The 20858-nt window shown below is 43.7% G+C and overlaps 1 protein-coding gene across 4 annotated transcripts in view; it reads left to right on the top strand.

Annotated features, from left to right (window-relative positions):
* The window catches only part of DOCK1 (dedicator of cytokinesis 1), a 273196-nt gene that overhangs the window by 33314 nt on the left and 219024 nt on the right, over positions 1–20858 (top strand). For 2 of the 4 annotated variants that reach the window (XM_084210278.1, XM_084210275.1), the window contains exons 6-18: positions 1795–1943; positions 5004–5139; positions 5907–6064; positions 6757–6838; positions 7516–7651; positions 7963–8035; positions 9789–9931; positions 12093–12218; positions 13354–13478; positions 13767–13865; positions 14844–14916; positions 16654–16757; positions 17150–17333. In XM_084210278.1, the coding sequence (XP_084066404.1) occupies positions 1795–1943; positions 5004–5139; positions 5907–6064; positions 6757–6838; positions 7516–7651; positions 7963–8035; positions 9789–9931; positions 12093–12218; positions 13354–13478; positions 13767–13865; positions 14844–14916; positions 16654–16757; positions 17150–17333 (1588 nt within the window). The remainder of the gene's footprint in view (positions 1–1794; positions 1944–5003; positions 5140–5906; positions 6065–6756; positions 6839–7515; positions 7652–7962; positions 8036–9788; positions 9932–12092; positions 12219–13353; positions 13479–13766; positions 13866–14843; positions 14917–16653; positions 16758–17149; positions 17334–20858) is intronic. The other 2 variants (XM_084210277.1, XM_084210276.1) reach the window with 2 other exon arrangements.

The raw sequence follows: 20858 nt of genomic DNA on the forward strand, positions 1-20858 counted from the left end.
CTCTGTTTCCCATAAATATGTTTGAAATCTTGTATCATAAAAGTGCAAGCTGTGTAATGAAGACACCGAGTGTAATGAAGACGTTTGTGCTGACTAATGTGGCTTTTAATCACACCCATGAAAATAAAGATTAGGAGTAAGAGTGTAATGGAAGTGATGTAGTGTGGCAATATAGAAGATGAAGGATAATATCTTCTATGAAAAGAAGCAGATTATGTGTTAAAGAGAGAGCTTTAAGGAGTTGGAATAGCAGGGAGTTTGTGAGGTGAGGAGCAGGGAAGGGGTAGAAATAAAGGCAGAAATAAAGGAGGAGGAACAGAAGCTCATGAGGACACTGGGAACAGCTTTGCCCTTGGTTTCACTGCATGGAATGCCAGAATGTGGGACCTTAAATCCCACCCAGTGCCACCCTCTGCCATGGGCAGGGACACCTTCCCCCATCCCAGGGTGCTCCAAGCCCAGGTGTCCAACCTGGCCTTGGATCCTTCCAGGGTGGGAAGTGGGGCTGGGGCTTGGAGCAGCCTGGGACAGTGGAATTTGTGGGTGGGACTGGCTTGGCTTTAAGGTCCCTCCAAAACCATTCCATTCTATGATTCCATGGTAAACAATACTTAAGTTCTTTGCTAATAACTTTGAATCCAAGAGCAGGCAGTAAGGGGAGGTTTGCTTTACTGGAGGTTACTGGTTTTAGACTGGGCAGTCTGTAGGCTTGAGGGATGTTCCATGCTGTCCCTGTCTTGCATATCCAAACCCATTAAATGGCCACATTTATGCCTTGATCCAGTTTGTAATTTGTGTTCAGATCTTGAAGGGATGTTGAGTTTTTGTTTGCAGATCAGGGGATGTGGAATGTTTCCCATCTCTCTGCTTTATGAGTCCCTGCAGCCTCAAAAATCAGGAACCTCTTCCCCATTTGGGTTGGTCTGTATTTAGCTCCCAGCCATATGTGCCTGTTGTGACTTTCTCTGCTGCATTACAGAGCTTTTAATAATGAGTATTTTCTCTCTGTGAAGGTTCTCCCACTATAATCAAGTCAGCTTTGGATAATCTGAACAGACTGAAGTCTTTAAGTTTCACAGTTAGATATCCTTTTCCCAGAGTCTTGGAGTCATTATGTTCTTTTCCTGCATCTTCTGCAGTTTTTCCTTGTTTTTTTTTTTTTTAATGTGGAGAATTTTATTGTAATTATTTAATTATTCCTAGCTCAGCTGAGTGTTGCCAAGGAAAGTTTGTATATGCTGCTGGCAGTATTTAATATCCACAGTTCCAGGCTTTATAAACACTTGAGTTATTTAACTTCCTGTCACGTTTTGGTCTTTCCTGGTGTTTCACTGTCCTTTAAAAGTTACCTGTGGACTTGTATGGCACTGATGTACCCAAAGAGGGATTTTCAAGTGTTGTTGTGGAGGTTTAAGCAGGGAGAGAAAGGAATCTCCCATCTGTTGCAGAACTTGAGCCTCTTGCTGTTAAAATGAACCATTTTCAGTCCTGCTCAGGTCACTGAACAAAGCTAAACTGGGAATCAATAAAGGGACATTTTCCCCTTGGATGCCTGAAAACAGCATGACCCAAGTTTTAAGATAACATAAACCCAAACATTTACACCTATTTAGCTCCTTACAGCTGAGTGCAGCACCCGGAATATATTCAGTGTTCTGTGCTGTAGGAAGTTAGGCTCCTGTTCCAGGGCTGCTGTAGACTTACCCTTTGAATTCCTGTTGATAATTACAATTTATCCTGTGTATTCCCAAGCCTTCAGGCCTGATTTCTCCCCTGTTTTTTCCCCCCCAACAGCAGGACAACAGGGAAATGTTCCGCAGTGTCCGGCACATGATCTACGACCTGATCGAGTGGAGATCCCAAATCCTCTCTGGCACCCTGCCCCAAGACGAGCTCAAGGAACTGAAAAAGAAAGTGACTGCCAAAATTGATTATGGCAACAGGTTTGTGAACAGTGTTTCCCAAGTTTTTCTGCCTGAATCCAGGTTCCCTGTGTAAGACACATCAGCTGTCAATGAGTTCTTGGAGGATTCTTTTTTTTTCCCCTGGAGCTGTAGATGAAATATTTGTGTATTCACACTTCTGTTACAGCAAGATAAAGATTGAAGTTGAGGCAGCATCTTTAAAGTGTAATATGTAAAGTGGAATCCATCTCTCTCTTGATGGTATCATCAATTTGACAATGATATCAAGCTGTAATTTTTTGAGGCCAATTCAAAAGTGCAAGTATTGCCTGCCTTGAAAATAGAATTTTAAACTCCACTTGCTTCTGTGGCACAAACAGTTGTCACCCTCTGAGCACCACCAGCTGCCTGTGCCCTCGAGTCACTCAGCTGTAATGTGATGTTGAAGGATTTGGCTCAGAAGCACCATTTAGCTCTTGGTTCCTCTCCTTCCACAGCATCCAGCTGGTGGCATGAGATGAGCAGGGAGATTTCATAAAAGAAAGGAGCTATTTAGCACAAGAGAGTGGAAGTTGGGAAGGAAATATTGCCCCAAAAAAGCAGTGCAGGTTGCATGTGTTGGATATTTCAGTGATTCAGATGTATTCTCTCCCCAGATGGTTGGCTGGGTTTAAAGACATTTAAATTTCTGTGAATACAAGTTTTAGATTATAACTTGTCTGTACAGTTATGATTTTGCATTTTGATCAAAAATGAGGAATCAAATCTTACTCCTCATCATTGGAAGCAGTGTTTTAAATACTGAGAGACAAAACATGTTGTAGTGCTCCCTTCAGTCCTGCCCATTGTGTGGGATTCTGTTGTCCTGCACACCTGGGGAGTGAAAAAGTTTGCACCAACCCAGTCCTTCAATGCTTTGTAATGCAAATATCCCACCATATTTCATTTATTTTTGTTTAATTCCTTAAGAACTGCCAGTCTTACAGTATTTCTGCTCGTGTACTTTATCAGCAAAAGCTGTGATTAAAAAAAAGAAATTTAAAAAATAATAATTAACTGCATTGAGTCAGTAATTATCATTTGTAGTCTGAGGTATGGACAGTGGTACCTCTGCAGACAATTACCCAGATGTTGTTGGGATTATTTGTTTGGCTACTGGATTCCACCATCTGCTCAAGGAGTTGGTGAAAGTTGCTCTGAATAACCTCCAGATGCTCAGCCTTCAAATCCAGTGGAACATCTTGTGCTGTGCTTTGTATTTGTAATGTTCTGATGGACTAATTAAGTGATCAGGAGGTTCTCTGGGGAGTGCAGGAGGGAGGTGAATGTGAACTTCTGAGTAAATGCTCACCACTGAAAGATAACATATGTTCCTAATAAAACCCTAAACCCTTCATTTGTGCCTAAAAGGAGCATGAATGGGAATTTTAGAATCCAGCAGAATGAATTCATTATCTGCTTTATAAATACTGGGTCACCTTTGAGGTCGCAGCCCAAATAATTCTAAATGTTTTCTGTCCTAATCATGTCCTAACCTTTCCTGTCTTGTGGAACACTGATTTGTAAATAAGTTTTTTTTTCCTTCTGTAAATACAGACAGAAGTTTTGCAGCGTATTGTCAGAATAACTGAGGAGGCAAAAATGGCCTTGGGAATCTTTATTTTTAATATCTTACTGAAATTGGGTCAGGTAATTTTGTTGTGAAAATGCTTTTTTTTTTTTAATTCAGTTGCAAAAATCTGTAACTGGGACACTTATTAAAAAAAAAAATCAGATTTTTTCCCAAGCATCATTTGCAAGTTAAAGGCTAAAACAAAGGAATTAAATCAAAGGAGGGTTTGCTTCGACTCCTTTGACAGCCTGTGCAAACATTGGTGTGTTGTAGTCTGGGTTATGAGACTTTGCCTGAATTTCTGAGCTTTTTCCCTGGCCCAGGCACTTTCTCCCATGGAAGGGCTCTGACAGTTCCAGTGCTCTGTGGGTGTTTCTCCTGCTGTGGCTGCTGTCCAGGCAGCAGTAATAGGGAGGAGGAAAACAACTTTGTCTGCTTTTCTGTTTCCTTTCAATGATGAATCCATTTTCTCACCAGAAAATTCATCTGGGAGTGAGATGTTCTGGGGATGCTGGAGAGTTTTGTGGTGGCTAGGTCCAGCTGCAGAGCAGAACTTAAATTCTGCTTTCTCCACCCTGTAGCTTGAGTGATCTTTGTCTCCCCTGCAATTAATTCTGTGCAGTTAATTGGGAGGATTTGTGTGTTGACCCCACTCAAGGGTTTAACACTTCCAGGGGTGAAGGGGAATCCTCCAAGTCCATGGAAATATCTGTGTGCCACAGCTCCTGTTTCCAAGTCCTTGCAGGTTGTGCCCAGATGGAATTTACTTTCAGATAAATCATGAACCCCTGTGTGACTTATCAGACACAGCAAATTTGATTTAAGCTCATTGATCAAACATATTTCAACTCTAAAGTTAGAGCAGCTCCACTGGGAGAGCTGACCACGGAGTTGGAAGGAAATAAGGACACATTTATTGGGGTGGAGGTGCCAAGGGCAGTCTTAGGGAAGGGACCTGATTTTGTAACCCTTGGTACTGCTGGAAAATGTGAAGAAAAAGTGAAAGGTTTTTCCTGAGCCTGGATTTGATTGTGGCAGAAAGCTTCCTCTCTGCAGAAGGTAATTATGGATGTTAACACCCTGCTGACAGAGATCTGGCTTCTGCTTTAAAAAAGGAAACAACTTCTGCCTCGTCTCGTGGGGTGTGGGTAAAACATGAATTGGGAGTGGGAGACGTGAGCTGTGTGTGGTGGGACTTGGTGTTCAGGCTTGGATAAATCAGAGGAGGAGACCAATAAACAAATTAATTTGTTTAAGAAGTTGCTTCCCTGGCTGTTGTGCTGTTTCATTTCCATCCCTTCTCCCTGTGCTGTGGGAATGAGTGACTTGGATCCCCAGGTTGCTGACATGTTAAATTGCATTACCACGTCTCAGATAATTTCTTTTCCATCACGTGTCAGGTGTGCAAGTTGAACATTTGGCAGGTGCTTTTTATGCACTCCTTTCAACGCTGTTAATTCACAAACGTATTTTCTGTCTTGTTTTAGAATTCTGGATTTAGATCTGGTGGTTAGAGATGAAGATGGCAACATTTTGGACCCAGAGCAGACCAGCACCATCAGCCTTTTCAGAGCACATGAAATAGCTTCCAAGCAAGTGGAGGAGAGGCTGCAGGAGGAAAAAGTGAGAGACTCTGTGGCTTTTCCCTGGGAAACACAAGGCTGTGAGCTAATTGGATGACTGTTATTTTTAGCATTGGTAATGAGGGATTTGATGTGTTTATGAAGAATTATCAGGCTTAAAAATTTTGTAAGAAGTTTTGTCTTGGGCTGGGGTTTTTTTTTCATCCTTTAGTAGAATTTATGATTCAGACATGTATGAATAAATCAGCTGCATTTGTAGGTTAATATCAGATGTGCATGTGGGAGGTTTGTAAGTTAGGTTGTCATCAGAGTTTCTATTTGAGAATCACAAAGACTAAAATCCTCATTCTTGTGTGGCTTCTTTATGCCAATCCTAAAAACTTGTTGATGAAATAAAAGGGACAAATTTAAAGCCCTTCTCAGTCTTGAATTGTCAGCACCTCTGCAGTTCAAAATCCTTATTTTTAAAAGGAAGAACTTTTCTGTTTCTTTTTATTGTGTGTTGCTGGATTTTTTTCAGGTATGTTTGAGGCTCTGTTTCTTCTCCATTTGTTTCTCTCTATTTAATAAGTGAAGACATCTTTTCTTCCTTTCTCTCTTATTTTTTATTTTAACTTTTTCCTTATGGTGCAGCACTTCAAGACAGATCCAGAAAATCTGTCTGTCATAAAACTTAACAGAAAAAAGATCACAGGAGCAGACACTCAATGGAAACCTTCTCTTCTTTCTGGAAGGTTTTAGGAAAGTTTTATAGCTGTTGGATGTCTGTTAGGCAAAGTTAAACTTTATTTTGTTCTTCAATTGCAGTCTCAGAAGCAGAATATTGATATCAACAGACAAGCCAAGTTTGCTGCCACTCCTTCATTTGCTTTGTTTGTAAATTTAAAAAACGTCGTGTGTAAAATAGGAGAAGATGCTGAGGTCCTGATGTCTCTGTATGACCCCCTGGAATTCAAGTTCATCAGGTCAGGGCCATTTTTATCTGTGCTCGCTCAGGGGTGGTACTGAGGGACTTCTGGGGCTTAGCAAAGTCAAATTTCTGTGAGAAGCAGAGGCAGATCCCTTCACTTGGGGGATGTTTCAGGGTTGTGCTGTGCTTGTGGTTCCCCAAGAGCAGATGGAAATTCAGAGTGGAGCACACCTGCAAGGGCTGTGCCCTTGCTGAGCTGCAGAATTCCCACACTTGCTTGCTGAGGAGCTGCTTTCTTTATGAAAATTGTGTGCACTAAGGGAAATGCCAGCTCCCTGCTCAATATTTGTTTCCTTAGGGTAAGGAAATTGGGTTGAAAAGTCTCCTGTGAATTCTGAAGTTGATTTTATCTGCTTAAGTGAAAGGGCATTCGGTGATACGGTATGAGGGAATGGCTTTAAGCTGAAAGAGGGTAGATTTAGATGGGATACTAGGAAGAAATCCTTTCCTGGGAGGGTGGTGAGGCACTGGCAGGGGTTTCCCAGAGAGGTTGTGGACTCCCAGTCCCTGGCAGTGCCCAAGGCCAGGTTGGACAGGGCTTGGAACACCCTGGGACAGTGGGAGGTGTCCCTGCCCATAGCAGGGGTGGAACAAGATGATCTTCATGGTCTCTTCCAGCCCAAAGCATTCTGTGGTTCTGTGCTCTGTGATTTAAACAAAAAGCCTTCAAAATGTTTTTCTTTTCAGTGAGAACTACCTGGTGAGGTGGTCGAGCTGTGGCCTCCCCAAGGACATTGACAGGCTGCACAACCTGCGCGCCGTGTTCACCGTGAGTGCGCCCTGCCAGCCACCCTGGGCTGGGGCTGGGCGGGGTGGGAGCAGCCTGGGGCACCTCTGCAGGGGGAAACAGAGCTGGGGAGGGCCTGGAGGGCAAGGATGGACTGACTGGAAAAGGGGAAGTGGCTCCCACTGCCAGAGGGCAGGGTTAGGCATATTGGGAAGGAATTGTTCACTGGGAGGGTGGGCAGCCCTGGCACAGGGTGCCCAGAACAGCTGGGGCTGCCCCTGGATCCCTGGCAGTGCCCAAGGCCAGGTTGGAGCACCCTGGGATAGTGGAAGGCGTCCCTTCTCATTGCTGGGGTGGGAACAAGATGATTTTGAAGGTCCCTTCCAATCCAAACCATTCCACGAATCTTTGCTGCCGGAAGCTTGCATGAGACATTTCTCCTAAGTGGCTGCTAAATGTTCTCAACACCTGGGAAAAACCAAAGTGAATTTTTGAACTTTTAACTTACTAGAAATGGTTTGACCTCCTAAGGAATTAATTTGCACAGAACTCCAGTAAGGTGTTGAAGTACTGTTAAAAAAGCTGCTTTGCTTTGAGAGCACTTTTTGTTAGAGGCTTGCACAGCAGAGGCAAATTCAGAGCAGCAAAGCCTCTGCCTGCTGAAATGGAACTTGAAATTCAGCTCTTAGAAAGCAGCCTGATGCCACTCCTGTTTGTAGGACCTGGGCAGCAAGGACCTGAAGAGGGAGAAGATCAGTTTTGTGTGTCAGATCGTGCGCGTGGGCAGGATGGAGCTGCGGGACAACAACACCAGGAAGCTCACGTCGGGGCTGCGCAGGCCCTTCGGGGTGGCAGGTACCTCTGGGGGTCCTCTCCATCTCCTCTTCAGTTCCTCCATGGAAATTGGGTGGTGGAGCTGCTGTGGGGTTGTGTAAACTCAGAGCTGTTCAAATCCCATCAGACTGGTTGCTGTATCCTGCACCCACCGGGGTTTCTGTAGCCGAGATTCCAAAGCTCGTTTGCGCTGTGTTGTTGCATAGGCAACTCTGAAATTCCACAGTTGGTAATTCCACCCCTCTTCTGAGTCACTGTGGCTTCAGTTCCCCAGGGGTTTCCCTCTTCCCACGTTGCTGAGTTCATTCAGTGCCCTTGGTTTGTCTTTGCAGTGATGGATGTTACTGACATCATTAACGGCAAGGTTGATGATGAGGACAAGCAGCACTTCATCCCCTTCCAGCCGTAAGTAGGGAGCAGGTGCAAGAACAAACAGGAGTCAAAAAAAAACAAGATTTAAACTTTGATTTTTAAAAAAAGTGAATATTTTAAGCTAATTTATTTCCATGGGATATTTTCTTTTCAGTAATATTGTTAATTTATCTTCCCTGCTAACTTGCCATTAGCTGCAACAATGATATCCCCAGAAACTTTAGGGTTTTTGGAGATCAAATCATCCATTCCCAGTTTTGCAGCCCTGTTTTCTCTTTGTTTCAAGATGTCAGGGGGACAATGTGTAAGAGGTGAAGTGCTTAAAGTTCACTGCTGGTTTAGCTGTGCCTGAGATCAATAGAGATCATGTTCCATCCATAAATCCCAAGTTTTTACTTCCATGAAGTGAGGAAAGCTAGAAGGGATGAGGCAAATAAATTTACATGAAGTAAATAAATAAATAAAAATTAAATAAATAAATAATTTGCATGGATGCTGAGTTCTCCCATTGCTGGACTGCCATCTGTTCTAAAAGGCAAAACATAATTATGGAAGCTAAATTCCTCGATTAATGCACTAATGGATATTCAGATGGGCTTTTCATAATATTTTTTAAAAAAGCTTGACATAATAACAACATAAATTAACTTTCTTTTGAGAAATAGGCATAATTCAGGAAGTCCTTGTTGTATGAAGGTGTAGGGCTGGTGAGAGGACTGCAAGGTGTGCAGGCCCTGCAAGGATAGGGGCTGTTAATGACAAAATCAAAGTACAACTCCATTTTTCAAGGAAAATGGGGTTTGGGGACGAGAAAGATACATTTATTTTGTGGTAAACAACAGCAAAGTTATTTTTTAGCCAGTGTGGAAGTATGCAATGAAAATGAACCTTTCTGAGGGGGTGCTTATGGAACATCCAGTTTTCTGCTCCATTAGCACTGATTCATTTTTCCTGTTACATATACACAGAGCTTTAAAAAGATGCACAATGTGATTTTTCCTGTAATAAATAAGAACATTCTCCTGAAAAAGTCTATCCCAAAGGACATGAATAAGGTGGAAACCAATGCAGGGTGAACGCTGGTGTTGTTATTTCCAACATAGACTTGGGCTGTGTATATGAGGCACATTTTTCTCCTCATCCCATGCTTTGTTTCTGTTGTACCACATGCAATTCTGTTTTCATATCTTTGTTTGTATTCATTCACTGGCCACCAGCACAATGGCTGTCAAAAGCACTTGGCAAGATTTACTTCAGTGCCACCTAATGCTGCTGTTTATTTATTGTCCCCATCTTCTCATTTGTTCACTGAGTTGGGTTGTCTGCTCTTCTCCTCCTTTTCCCTGTGAGATTGATGGGAGCTGTTCCTTCAGGCACTCCACCTGTGGAATGACAGAGGTGACCCTGGAGGTGTTGCAGGGCCAGTCTGCTATGAATATATCTCTATTTCATTAATTATAGAAAAGAGAGCTGCCTGTGTGGGTTTTCACTGAGTAGCTGGGGACTCCCAGGTGGGAGAGCTCCCCCTGCTCCCTGAGGACTGTCCCTGTCCCAGAGGGAGCAGAGCCCTCACAGGTGTGCTGGACTCTGTGCTAGATCAGCGTTCTTCTGATTAATGATCTCCCTCTGTCTTTCTTGTTACCTTTCCTGTCCTCTGTCCTGCGTTGACTAATAAATACTCTTTGTCACAACTGTGATACGATCTTTTGTGTTCCCTTGTCACTGTGACTTCTGGTTTTCTGTGCCCCTTTGTCTCCTGGTGTTGGTCGTCATGTGCATCCTCCAGGCTAGCGTTGGATGACGCCATTCGACACAAGCAGCTGAACATATCATCCCGTTTTTCACCCAGGGTGGCAGGGGAGAATGATTTCCTGCAGACTGTTATAAACAAAGTGATTGCTGCTAAAGAAGTCAACCACAAGGGTCAGGGTAGGTACTGCGATTTCTGTGCGCCTTGATTCGCTTCGTGTCGTGGTGGTTTTGGTTTTGGGATCGAAAATTGTTCGTATGGTTTTGTTCCTCCTTTCCCCATTCCTCAGAGCTCAGCCTGCTCTTCCCCCTTTCCCATAATTTTTCCCCTGCCCCAGTATGGGCTCTGCATGTTGTAGCATTGTTCAGCTCTTGGATGTGTTTATATTTCTCTGGAGAGGGTCCAGGGGAGGCCACCAAGATGATCAAGGGTCTGAACATCTCTGTGAGCAGAGGGAGCTGGGCCTGGTTACTCTGGGGAGAGGAGACTGAGAGGGAATGTCATTATTCCATATAAATACATCTAGAGAGTGCCAGGGGATGGGGCCAGGCTCTTTTCAGTGGCTCCCCATGACAGGATGAGGAGCAGTGGCCATAAACTAAAACACACCAAGTTCCACCTCACCGTGAGGAAGAACAACTCCCCATGGAGGGTGGCAGAGCTCTGGAACAGCTGCCCAGGGAGGGGCTGGAGTTTCCCTTGGTGCAGACATTCCCAACATGTTCCTGTGTCACCTGCTCCCCTTGGCAGGACTGGATGATCTCCAGAGGTCCCTTCCAACCCCACCTGTCCCATGACAGATCCTCTGCTGGAGGTGACGACTCAAGGACTCACCTCTTGTGCCCTTGAGCTGTGGATTTTTACCTCTCCATGCTGAAGGAAGGGATATTCCCTTCCTTCTCTTCCTTTCCCGTATTTTTGCTCTCTGTTGCTGCACTTGGGACATTTTGCTCCTTCCTCAGGAGAACTGAGCTGGCAGGAGGTGAGGAGGGAGGCAGAGCCAGGCAACCCCTCTGAAACCTTCCTGGTGCCTTCTCTAGGCCACTGCCCTGGGCTGATTTATTTTTGTGTGTGATCCCATGATCATGGTGTGTCTGTGCCCAGTTGTTCCTTTGCTGGCTTCAGTATTTTCTGGGAATTCTGGATTAATGTGGAGTTATGCTGATTCATACAGAGTTTCTACCAAGCACTCTGTGAATATCTGTATCACTCCATATCTGGCCAAACCCCAGGAAAACTTCACACTTTCCCCTGATTTTTACACTAATCAATAGCAAACAAAATTTTACATAAACCTTCTTTTTAGATTCTCCTTTAGCTAATGAGGAGAAGTTTTATCTGCTTCCCTTCCTTGTTTTCACCTGTGGCCAGTGTGTATCCCACAGGAGGAAACATTTCAGTGTCTTTGATTCATTTCCCTAAAAAAAGGGTTCCCAAGCAAACAGAAGAAGGATTTGGAGTTGTTCCTTAGCCAGTCAGTGCAGGTACAGTTGCAGCTCAGTGAAATAGCAGCTGTCAGAACCATCCCTGGCAGCAAATCAGCCCAGAAGCTCTCACAGAGATACCATGGGAAAGACAAGCTGCCAAGTGTACACAAAATGAATGTACAGTTAATTCTCTAACAGGGTAACCCACAATTTATTTCCTGGATGAATATTTTTGGGGTGTTTTTCATAGCTTTTAATTTTAGGATTTTCTTCTGCAAATTGCTGCTGTGATTATTTTGTGCTTAAATTTGATTGCCAGCCACTTCACCAAGTGGAGGCTTCTTTGGGCTGGGTTTCTTTTTTTATTTTTATGGGGTTTTTTTCCACTTTGGCATCTTTCTTTCTCCTGTAACAAATGTGCCTGATGTTAGTTGGCAAGCAGCAGCTTTTTAGTGGCTTCTTCTGCTGCTGAGCAGAAAAATATCAGCTGTGTGAAGCTGATGCTGTAGATTAGTGTGCTCAGAGCAGTAAAAACAGCTTGTGGGGTGGTGATCAATCAGTTTGGGGCATGGATATGCTGCTAGTGCTTGCTTGGAGTCCTTGGGTCTCTCCATGCAAATCATCCTTGCTCCTTCTCTTTTCTCCCCATGGAAGATAAACATCTCATTACAAAGAACATGGAACATAATCAGAAATAATTCTGTGTGCTGTACTCATATTTTTGTGTGAAGTGATGAAATCTGTTGAGTGTTTGAAAATATTTTCTATTTTTTTAGTAGAGGAAGATCAGTTATCTTAATGTACCTAATTATTTTAATGTTTTTACATTTTTCAAGTTCTAGAAAGAAATCTTTAGTAAGTAGGAATAAATCCCAGCACTTGCATAATTGTATTTTTTTTTTTTCCACAACAGGTCTGTGGGTGACTTTGAAACTTCTTCCAGGAGATATCCATCAGATTAGGAAAGAGTTTCCACACTTAGTGGACAGGTCAACAGCAGTGGCTCGGAAAATGGGTTTTCCTGAGATTATCATGCCAGGTAAGGCACTTAATTAATCCTGCTTTGTTACATTTTAACCTGCTTTAAATGTCTGTATGTGTGGGAGGTTTTGGAGGAAAAAATAATTAAAGATGAATTTAAGGTGTGGTATGCATTAAAAAAAATAATCCAAAGTTAAAAATAATTAAAAAGAGATGTAAATACTTTGGTAATACCAGCATCAATAAATAAAGCTCCCACCCCTGTCAAGAAGACAGGAAATCCCAGTAAGAGTGGAAATTCTCCTTTTTTCCCCCAGTTAAAAAGAATGTACACAAAGTACACACTTTGTATTATCCCCATAGCAAGGGCATATGTAAAACCTCTCTCCTGTGCTGAATCCAAAGCAGATTTTTGAGGCACAGGCTTGATTTAGAGATAGCAGCTCTCTTAGGGTTTGTACCAGGTCTGGATAATGCATTTGAAAGAGAGCCACATGATTTTTTAAAAATACATGTATTCTGTGCATGTTCAATTCAGGTGTTTACAAAAATAAAACCAAACCAAAAGCCATGAAAACCAACCCAAAAACGTGGTGCTTCTCAAAATAAAAACTGCCACGAGCAAGAGCAGAGCCTGCAGTGTCCTTTGCAGATTGATGGGCTCTGGGGGATCCCTGAGCTGTTTCCAGAGCCCATCAGAGTTCCAGCTCTCCCTGTGGCTGCTGACAGATGTCTGTCAGATGTTTTACAGTCTCTTCTACAAGAGGGAGTGCCTCAGCACCTTGTTTGCATCCTGTGCTGGCTCATAAAATTATTGGAAATCCCTTGTTTCCCCACCCAGCTCATTGTTAAAATTTCAGTTGAATTGGGGTGGAGTTGAGGAGCATTTTTAGCCATAAATCTGAGTACAGCCCCCAGGCCAGCAAAAACATCAAACCTCTTCCTGCTGTTACAAATTAGAGACCTCTTGTAGGCTGTTAAAATATTTTAAATTGCAAAATACCTTTGTATGGGATAAATGTGTTGAAACTTCTCCTTTCAAGTGAATACTGAAAGAAGTTGTGTAAAAATAAAATAAATGGAAATGTGGTGTTTGAAATGTTCTGCCATTGTTTCTGTGTGTCCTTGGTTTCCCAAATTCTTGGGTTTACTGTGAGAATTGTGGTTATTTTGTGCTTTGCTTTCCCTTGTAGGAGATGTTAGAAATGACATCTACGTCACCTTGGTGCAGGGAGATTTTGACAAAGGCAGTAAAACCACAGCAAAGAATGTGGAAGTCACAGTGTCTGTTTATGATGAAGATGGCAAGAGATTGGAGGTATTAAAGAGTTTAATGTCTGGGGGCTTTTTGATTTTGATACATATCATGTTAAGCCTTTTCAACAGCTGTATTTGTCAGCTTAAGGTCCCAGGTTTTATTTTCAGCCAAACTTTTGTCATCATTAAATACATCTTGCCTTATCAATGCATGCATTTTGATACCAGTTTCATGAGGAGTATTCTCTTATTTATTCTGACCTACTTCACTGATTTATTTTTTGTTTATTTGACTGGAGAAGTGGAGTTTAAGTGACAGGAACGCTTCCCCTTCTGTTTGTTTTTGCAGAGTGTTATTTTTCCTGGTGCTGGTGATGAAGCCATCTCAGAGTACAAGTCAGTGATCTATTACCAAGTAAAGCAGCCTCGCTGGTTTGAGACTGTAAAGGTATTTAAACTGTTAAAATAACTTCTCTGGGTGTTAATGTGCCATTAATACAGCTTCTAGTGGGAAACAAAAGTGGGGAAATTCAGTGCCTGTGTTCAGCAGGGCAAGGAATAGCTCAGCTAAGAAAGGCTTTGACTTTTATTGCATATTGAAGTTTATTTCAGCCATTGCTCAGGATGACTGGTGTGGGGAAACTCCAGCACCTCTTCAGGAATGCTTTGCTCTCTTTCCATGAAGCTGACCTAGAGGAGAGCAGGATATTAAGTCTAAAACACATTTGCCATAGTGTTGGGCTCATCACTGTTTGGGGAGCTGGTTGTGCTTTAAGCCTGCTCATTTTTCTGGAGTAATAACCTTTCCACTGCCACGTTTGGAGATTGCACACCTGGAATCCATTCAGTCTGTCTGTGAGCAGGGGCTGTGTGCTCACAAGGGCCCTGCAGCTGCTCCCCACAGCAGAATTTTCACTCCAGAGTTGCCCTATTGTGTCTGTAGGCAGAAAAGGGCTGTTGTGATGGCAGAGGATGGATGTGCCTGCTGGGATTGTCACTCACTGATCATTTGGAAGATGTCTGGATGGAGTTGGGGGCGGCTGAAGGTGCTGCCCTGACCATTTCCTTCTCCTCCCCTTGTGTTGGACTCAGCACTGTTTGGGTTGTGCTTTAAGCCTGCTCGTTTTGCTGGGTAATAACCTTTGCACTGCCACGTTTGGAGGGTGATGGTGGCTTTCTGGAGTCCATTCAGTCTCTGCAGCAGTGGGAGCAGGGGCTCTGTGCTCACAAGGGCCTTGCAGCTGCTTCCCACCCCAGAATTTTCACTCCAAAGGTGCCTCGTTGTGCCTGTAGACAGAAAGGGCTGCTGAGGATGGATGTGCACTGGGATTGTCTCTGATCATTTGGATGTGCTGCAGGATGTCTGGAGGGGCTGGGGGAGGCTGAAGGTGCTGCCCTGACCATTTCCTTCTCTCCCTGGTGCCAGGTTGCCATTCCCATTGAGGATGTGAACCGCAGCCACCTGAGGTTCACCTTCCGCCACAGATCCTCCCAGGACTGTGAGTAACTCAGCTTCTCCTTCCTGCCTCAGGTTCAGCTTTTCTGTGTTTCACATTCTGGGCTGCTTTAGTGTGTGGGGCTGGGCTCACATCAGGGGTGCTGAGCTCTGTGCACAGAGCAGGGAGACAAAACAATTCCTGCTCCAGCTGGGCACCAAGGACAAATGAGCCAAATCTCAGGCCAGGAGCACAAACCCCGTGGGCTGGAGAGAGAAAAACAAGCAGGGTGGGACTGCAGGGGCTGCAGCTGGGATGGGACAATGAACTGCAAGGTGCAAATGGAGCAGAGCTGATCCCAGGGAGAGACCCCGTGCCTGGCCGTGCATTTTGGGGCCGTTTTGGGTCATCTTGGGTGCAGCCCTGGCTGGGCTCTGGTGCTGCCCCAGGTGGGTCCATGGAGGATCCTTTGGATAAATCCCTGCTTTATTCTGGAACTCTGCCCAGCCCCTGCTCTAGAGCAGCCTGCACAAGGCATCACCCTTGGGAATTCCTGGAGCAGGGATGCCATTCCTACATTCCCAATCCACAACTGATTATTGCCTTTGCTTTTAGTGCAGGATTAAATTTGTGACACTTTGTCATATCTCAGCTCCTTTTTCCCATTGCATCTACCTCACTCTTACCTATCCTGATTTTTTCCTTCCCTGCCCAGTTTTTTTCCCCAAAGGGAATAAATGGAATTTTTTACTAGGTTACTAGTGGAGTAAAGCTTTTCATTAATAACTCAGAGGGTTGTGGTATTCTGTATCTTAGGGGTAGGAAGTAATAGAGATCTTCAACAAATGGAATGTGAAAGTCTACAGTTGGTTTAGTATCAGTAGTTGAAGACTTTGGGATTAAGAAAATTTATGAAATAATCTGGACAATGATAGTTCTTAAGGAAAACAATGTTCCAAAATTCAGTGTCATTATTATCAGAATTATGACTGTGCAGAATTATGACAAATTATTAGTCAAAAATGTTAGTAGAATGACTCAAATATTTAGTTTGGCTGCATATTATTAAGCATAAATATTTAAAAGAGGTCACTCCTAAATCTTAACAAGAGCCTTTCAGGGCTTTCTCCCAGGCTCCTTGGGCTGTCTCCAGGTGATGACACTTTCCTTCTGGCTTTACTTCTCTGCTTCCTCTGTGATCTCTCCTTCATCTGTTGCTTTGTTGTTTCAAACTTTTGCCAACAGATTTGACCAAGAAGAAGCTGAATGCATTTTTTTAGTTCCTGTTGGCTGCAGAATGGGTCAGCTTTCAAAATACCGAGGCACTTCATCTGCATTTATGGATCCAGTTTTTGTTTTGCTTCTAATGTTCCCCCTGCAAATGTCTGTCCTCAGGGCTCTGTGCTCTGATGAGATCCTCAGTGCTGGTGTTTAATCTTTATTCCAGCTCCCAGACACTGCCATTCTTCTGAAAACCTGGGCTTTCTCAATGCATCACATTTCTGTTTTGGTTTTAAAATTTGCCTTTATAAAGCTTTCCAAAAAGAACAGACAGAATATGGAAATAAGAAGCATCTGGTTATTGTTGATGTATTCATTTAGCTTTTTTTTTTTTGTTTGTTTGTTTGTTCTGTCTTGCTTTTAGAAGACTTCCCCAAATTTTATACACTCAATTTACATGAGAATCTTTGCTGTGGTCAGTCACTGACAGGATGTCTATGTTTGTGAGATTTAGGTGTCCTGACTGTAGAAATAATTATGTGCTGATTTTTTTTTTTTTTTTTTTTTTTGTGGTAACAGCCAAAGACAAATCTGAGAAAATATTTGCTCTGGCATTTGTGAAGCTCATGAGATATGATGGGACAACTCTGAGGGATGGAGAGCACGACCTTATAGTTTACAAGGTAGAAATTCTGGCAGGGAAGTTCCATTTCTGGGGAGTTTTGTTCTAGAATTACATTGGAAAATGTGTTTTGAGCTCTGCTGTTAAATCAAACTAAGCAGCAAGTCCTGAGCAGTTGGTTTATCTGGGAGATGGAGTGTTAAACCTTGAATATGTTGTAATTTCAGCAGGATCTGTTGTGGAGTTTTTTGTGGGTTGGGAAAAGTGAATTCTGTAGCCTTTTAATTAAGCCATTTTGGCTTTAATGTAGCCAGATTAGTGCCAAATTAGTGTTGTTAAAGATGCATTTGATAGCTCCAAACCTAAGAAAATCCAGTATAAAGGTTAAAATTTTCTCATTACCGAGATTTTGACAGGATATTTTCTCCTGCTGTGTTTCAAACATCCCTGTAGGCAGAGGCCAAGAAGCTGGAGGATGCCTCAACCTATCTCAGTCTGCCATCCACAAAAATTGAGCTGGAGGAGAAGGGGCACTCAGCCACAGGCAAGAGCATGCAGAACCTTGGGAGCTGCACCATCAGCAAAGACTCCTTCCAGATATCCACCCTGGTCTGTTCAACAAAGCTTACCCAGAATGGTGAGTGCCCAGAGCTGCAGGGTTGGGATCTGTGTGCTGACTCTGCTGCTCTCCATCCCCATTCCACGTGGCTGTGTGCTGGATTGGATTGTGTGGGTGAGTGTGTGAACCATCCAAGCTTTTCTCTGCTTTGCTCCAGAGCAGTTGATGTCTCTGAAAAACCAGAATCCAAGTGAAGTGGAACCAGGGATATTGTTTCCCATGTAGCTGAGCTCTTGCCCTGAAATGCACTGAAACAGGCTCTGTGGCATTTCACTTCTCTCTGAAAAATAGCACTGAGGGAGGGGAGGAGTTTGCTCTCCAGAGTAGGCAGTATCAGGGCTCTGCTCCCAGACATGCTGGTTTGTTATTCCAAGGTGCAATATCCATATCTCAGGGCTGAGGACAGCTCTGATGTTCTCTCCTGTGTGCAGAAGGGATGTCAGGGCAGGATGGAGGTCACCCCCACGTTCCCACACCTTCCCAGGAGTGCCCTTGGCTCCGTGTGTTCCTTTCCAGCCTTGCTCTCCGTGCATTTGTCCCGTGTGTCAGCTGGCTGAGTGCATCCCAAGGCTGTGGGGAGCTGGTGGCAGCCACCAGAGCAGACCTTTGCCATTTGCAGCCCTGCCCTGTGTGTGACTCCCTGCTGGTTGCCATGGATGCCTTGTTCTGCTGGCTGCACCAGCAGCGAGTGGGGAGTGTGGGAGGGTCATTCCATGGGGACTGAGTCATTGCAGGGAGCTGCTGTGACTCAGGAAGGTCTGTGGGAGCTGGGTGGGAGCCACCAGGATGCTGCCACATGCAGAGTCCCCTCTGCCCAGGGGGATGTCCCTGCTCACTGTGGCTCCAGCCCCAGCTTGGCTGTGCTGTTTTCCAGGGGCATCTCCCAGCTCATCCCGGCTGTTTCACATGCAGAGCACATCGGCTCCACTGCAGTCTGGCAGCCTTGGAGCCTGGCAGGGTGCTCAGCTACAAAACTGGGATGTGCTTGTAGGATTTCCCAGCAAAGATGGGCTCACAGCTCAGCAGCAGCACGGTGGGGCTGGGGCTTGGAGAGCAGGATCCAACATCTGGAATTAAACTGCTTTTTGCTGGAAAATCGCTGCTGTTTTTCCCTTCAGCCTTCCCTAGTGCTCGTTAGTAGTTAAAAGTATTTCCCAGTGATCAATATATTGATGTGGCTTTCACAGAACTGCTATTAAAATTAAGCCTGAGCATTGTTTGGTGCTTGATTTACATATTGTTTGCTTTGAAGGCCTGATCTTTATTTAATGCTGCTGCTAATTATGTTGTCTGGGAAACTTTTCCTCGGAGTTGCCAAAGTCTTTTCTCTCTCTTCAAAGTACTGTGACATTATTAAGCAAGATCACCATGTCTCACTGAGCAGAAAAGAAACAAAACAAAAAAATCATCCTTGAATTCCTCCCTCAAGTATCAGTTTTCATCTGAAAGTTGGCAGTGATTTTCAGAGGGTGATTTCTGAAGCTGATTTCAAGCTTTGTAAAATGGTTGGTTAATATTCTTCCTTTAACTTTCTTAAAAACAAGTAAATAAAAATCCAGTATTATCCTCACAAAAATATTGGGCCAAAGGAGGTTTTTCTCCTTTTGGTTACCTGTAGTAGTTCTTTCTTTACCCTCCATAACTATCTTAGAACTGGCTTTAAGACTTATTTTTAGTAATTCTGAAAGAATGTGAATAAGTCATCTGGCTTTTTCTGCATGGTGTTTGATGGTGCAGAGACTTTTTTGTGTCTGAGCTCTTTGAACACTCCCTTGCCTTCAGTTCTCTATGAACTGTGAGTTTTTCATGTTGCTTTTCCATCAGTAATCGATGTCCTTAGCATGAAAAAGCCTTCAAAATAACAAACTTGGTCACTGCTGAGACTTTGAGAGAGAGTGATAGTGTGAGGTGTTCACTCAGTTTAACACTTGAGCAGTTTTTAGTGATTTGAGCAGAATTTATTAAAGCAGGACATTCCCATTCCTTGGCCTTTTCCTGGGTTTTGAGTTAATTTTGAGGAAGAGTGATGACATAAGACAAAGAGGAGGAGCAGAAACCCTCAGTGCCTGTGGAAGTAAATGCTCCTGGTGCATCTTCTCAGACCTCCAGGGTGTCCTTGTGTTATCAGGGTGATGGGAACAGAACTGAAATTGCATTAATGGCTTGCTGGGAAAATGTTCAGTTATCAAGAGGCAGAGCTGGCCGTGCTGTCCCTGGGGATTTACTGTTGGGAGCATCCAGGGCACCTCAAAAGCTTATTCCAAGAATTTCTCTGTTTTCTCTTCTGGCTGAAGGACTCAAATCTCTGGATAGTAGTGACTCTGTTCCTTCACTGGAGTCAGGACTTAGAGGAGCCAAGGAGACCAGGATTCTGGAGAACACTTGGGAGGAATTTAACTTAGCACAGTTGGTAATTAAAAAGAACCCAACACACACATAGGACAAATGGAAATGCTATAGTGGCATAATAAGTGAAGATGTAAGCCCAGAATTAAAATAAAAATCACACAGACTGGAAAATCAAATGTTAAAGTCAAGAAGGCAGAGAATTTCAAAGAACAGATGGGAATTTAGTTAGAGGGGAAATATTATCTTACTGAATTCAGGGGCTTTGGGAAAAGTTTGGGTGTTTCTATAGGGGAAGCTTTTGCATAGATGCAGGTTAAAGAAAGCAGATAAGCAGGAACTTGGGCTGTTTCCTGCCATTTGTTAAATACCCTGTAGAAGAACAATCTTCAAATGCAGTCCCTAGAATAATAAATCACATTAATAAAGCCAAGTTGCTGCTGGGGACTTTGCAGTCTGAGTGTTTGTTTAAACGTTTTGCAGTGGGAAATCAGAGTCCCAGACTGGTTTGGGTTGGAAGTGACCTTAATGATCATCCAGTGGCATCCCTGCCATGGCAGGGACCCCTTGCACTGCTGCAGAGTGCTCCAGCCTGGCCTTGGGCACTCCAGGGATGCAGGGGCAGCCTCATTCCCTCTCCCTCCTGATGTTTTCTAACCTCAAATTTCAGTTGACCTAGGCTTACTCCATCATTGCTGTTTCCTGTAGGCTGAAATACTGTTTTACATCCTTTTTCTGCATTATTTTCCACACAGCCCTGTGAAAAGAGTGGGATTAGTGTCTGGCTGCTGCTTTGCTGGGGTTAATTAATGCTTGCATTACCAGCCAGTGCCCATTTTTCCATAGCCTGTGAGTTATTTTTCCCTTTCAGCTGGCCTGCACTGACATTTTGTGCTCACAAATGTATATTCATTTAGCATTTGCTCTGCCATCACGCTGCAGTCCATGTGGGTTTGTTTTCTTGGGGCAATCCATGATGCTGTTCAGAGCTCGTCTGTGGGCTGGCTTTTGTTCACATCATTTCTTCTGTCAGGCTGATGCCTTGTTAGAAGTCAGACTGCAGCCAAACTCAGGGGTGGAAAGCTGATATAAATATACCCATGAAACACTTTGGATAACTCATGGAGGCATCTTTGCTTTGCTTCCAGAAGCAAATTTTTTTTTTTTTTTTGTTAATACTGAGTTTCTAAGACTTTG

This window comes from Fringilla coelebs (assembly GCF_963513975.1).
Source record: "Fringilla coelebs genome assembly, chromosome: 8".
NCBI classification, from domain to species: Eukaryota; Metazoa; Chordata; class Aves; order Passeriformes; family Fringillidae; genus Fringilla; species Fringilla coelebs.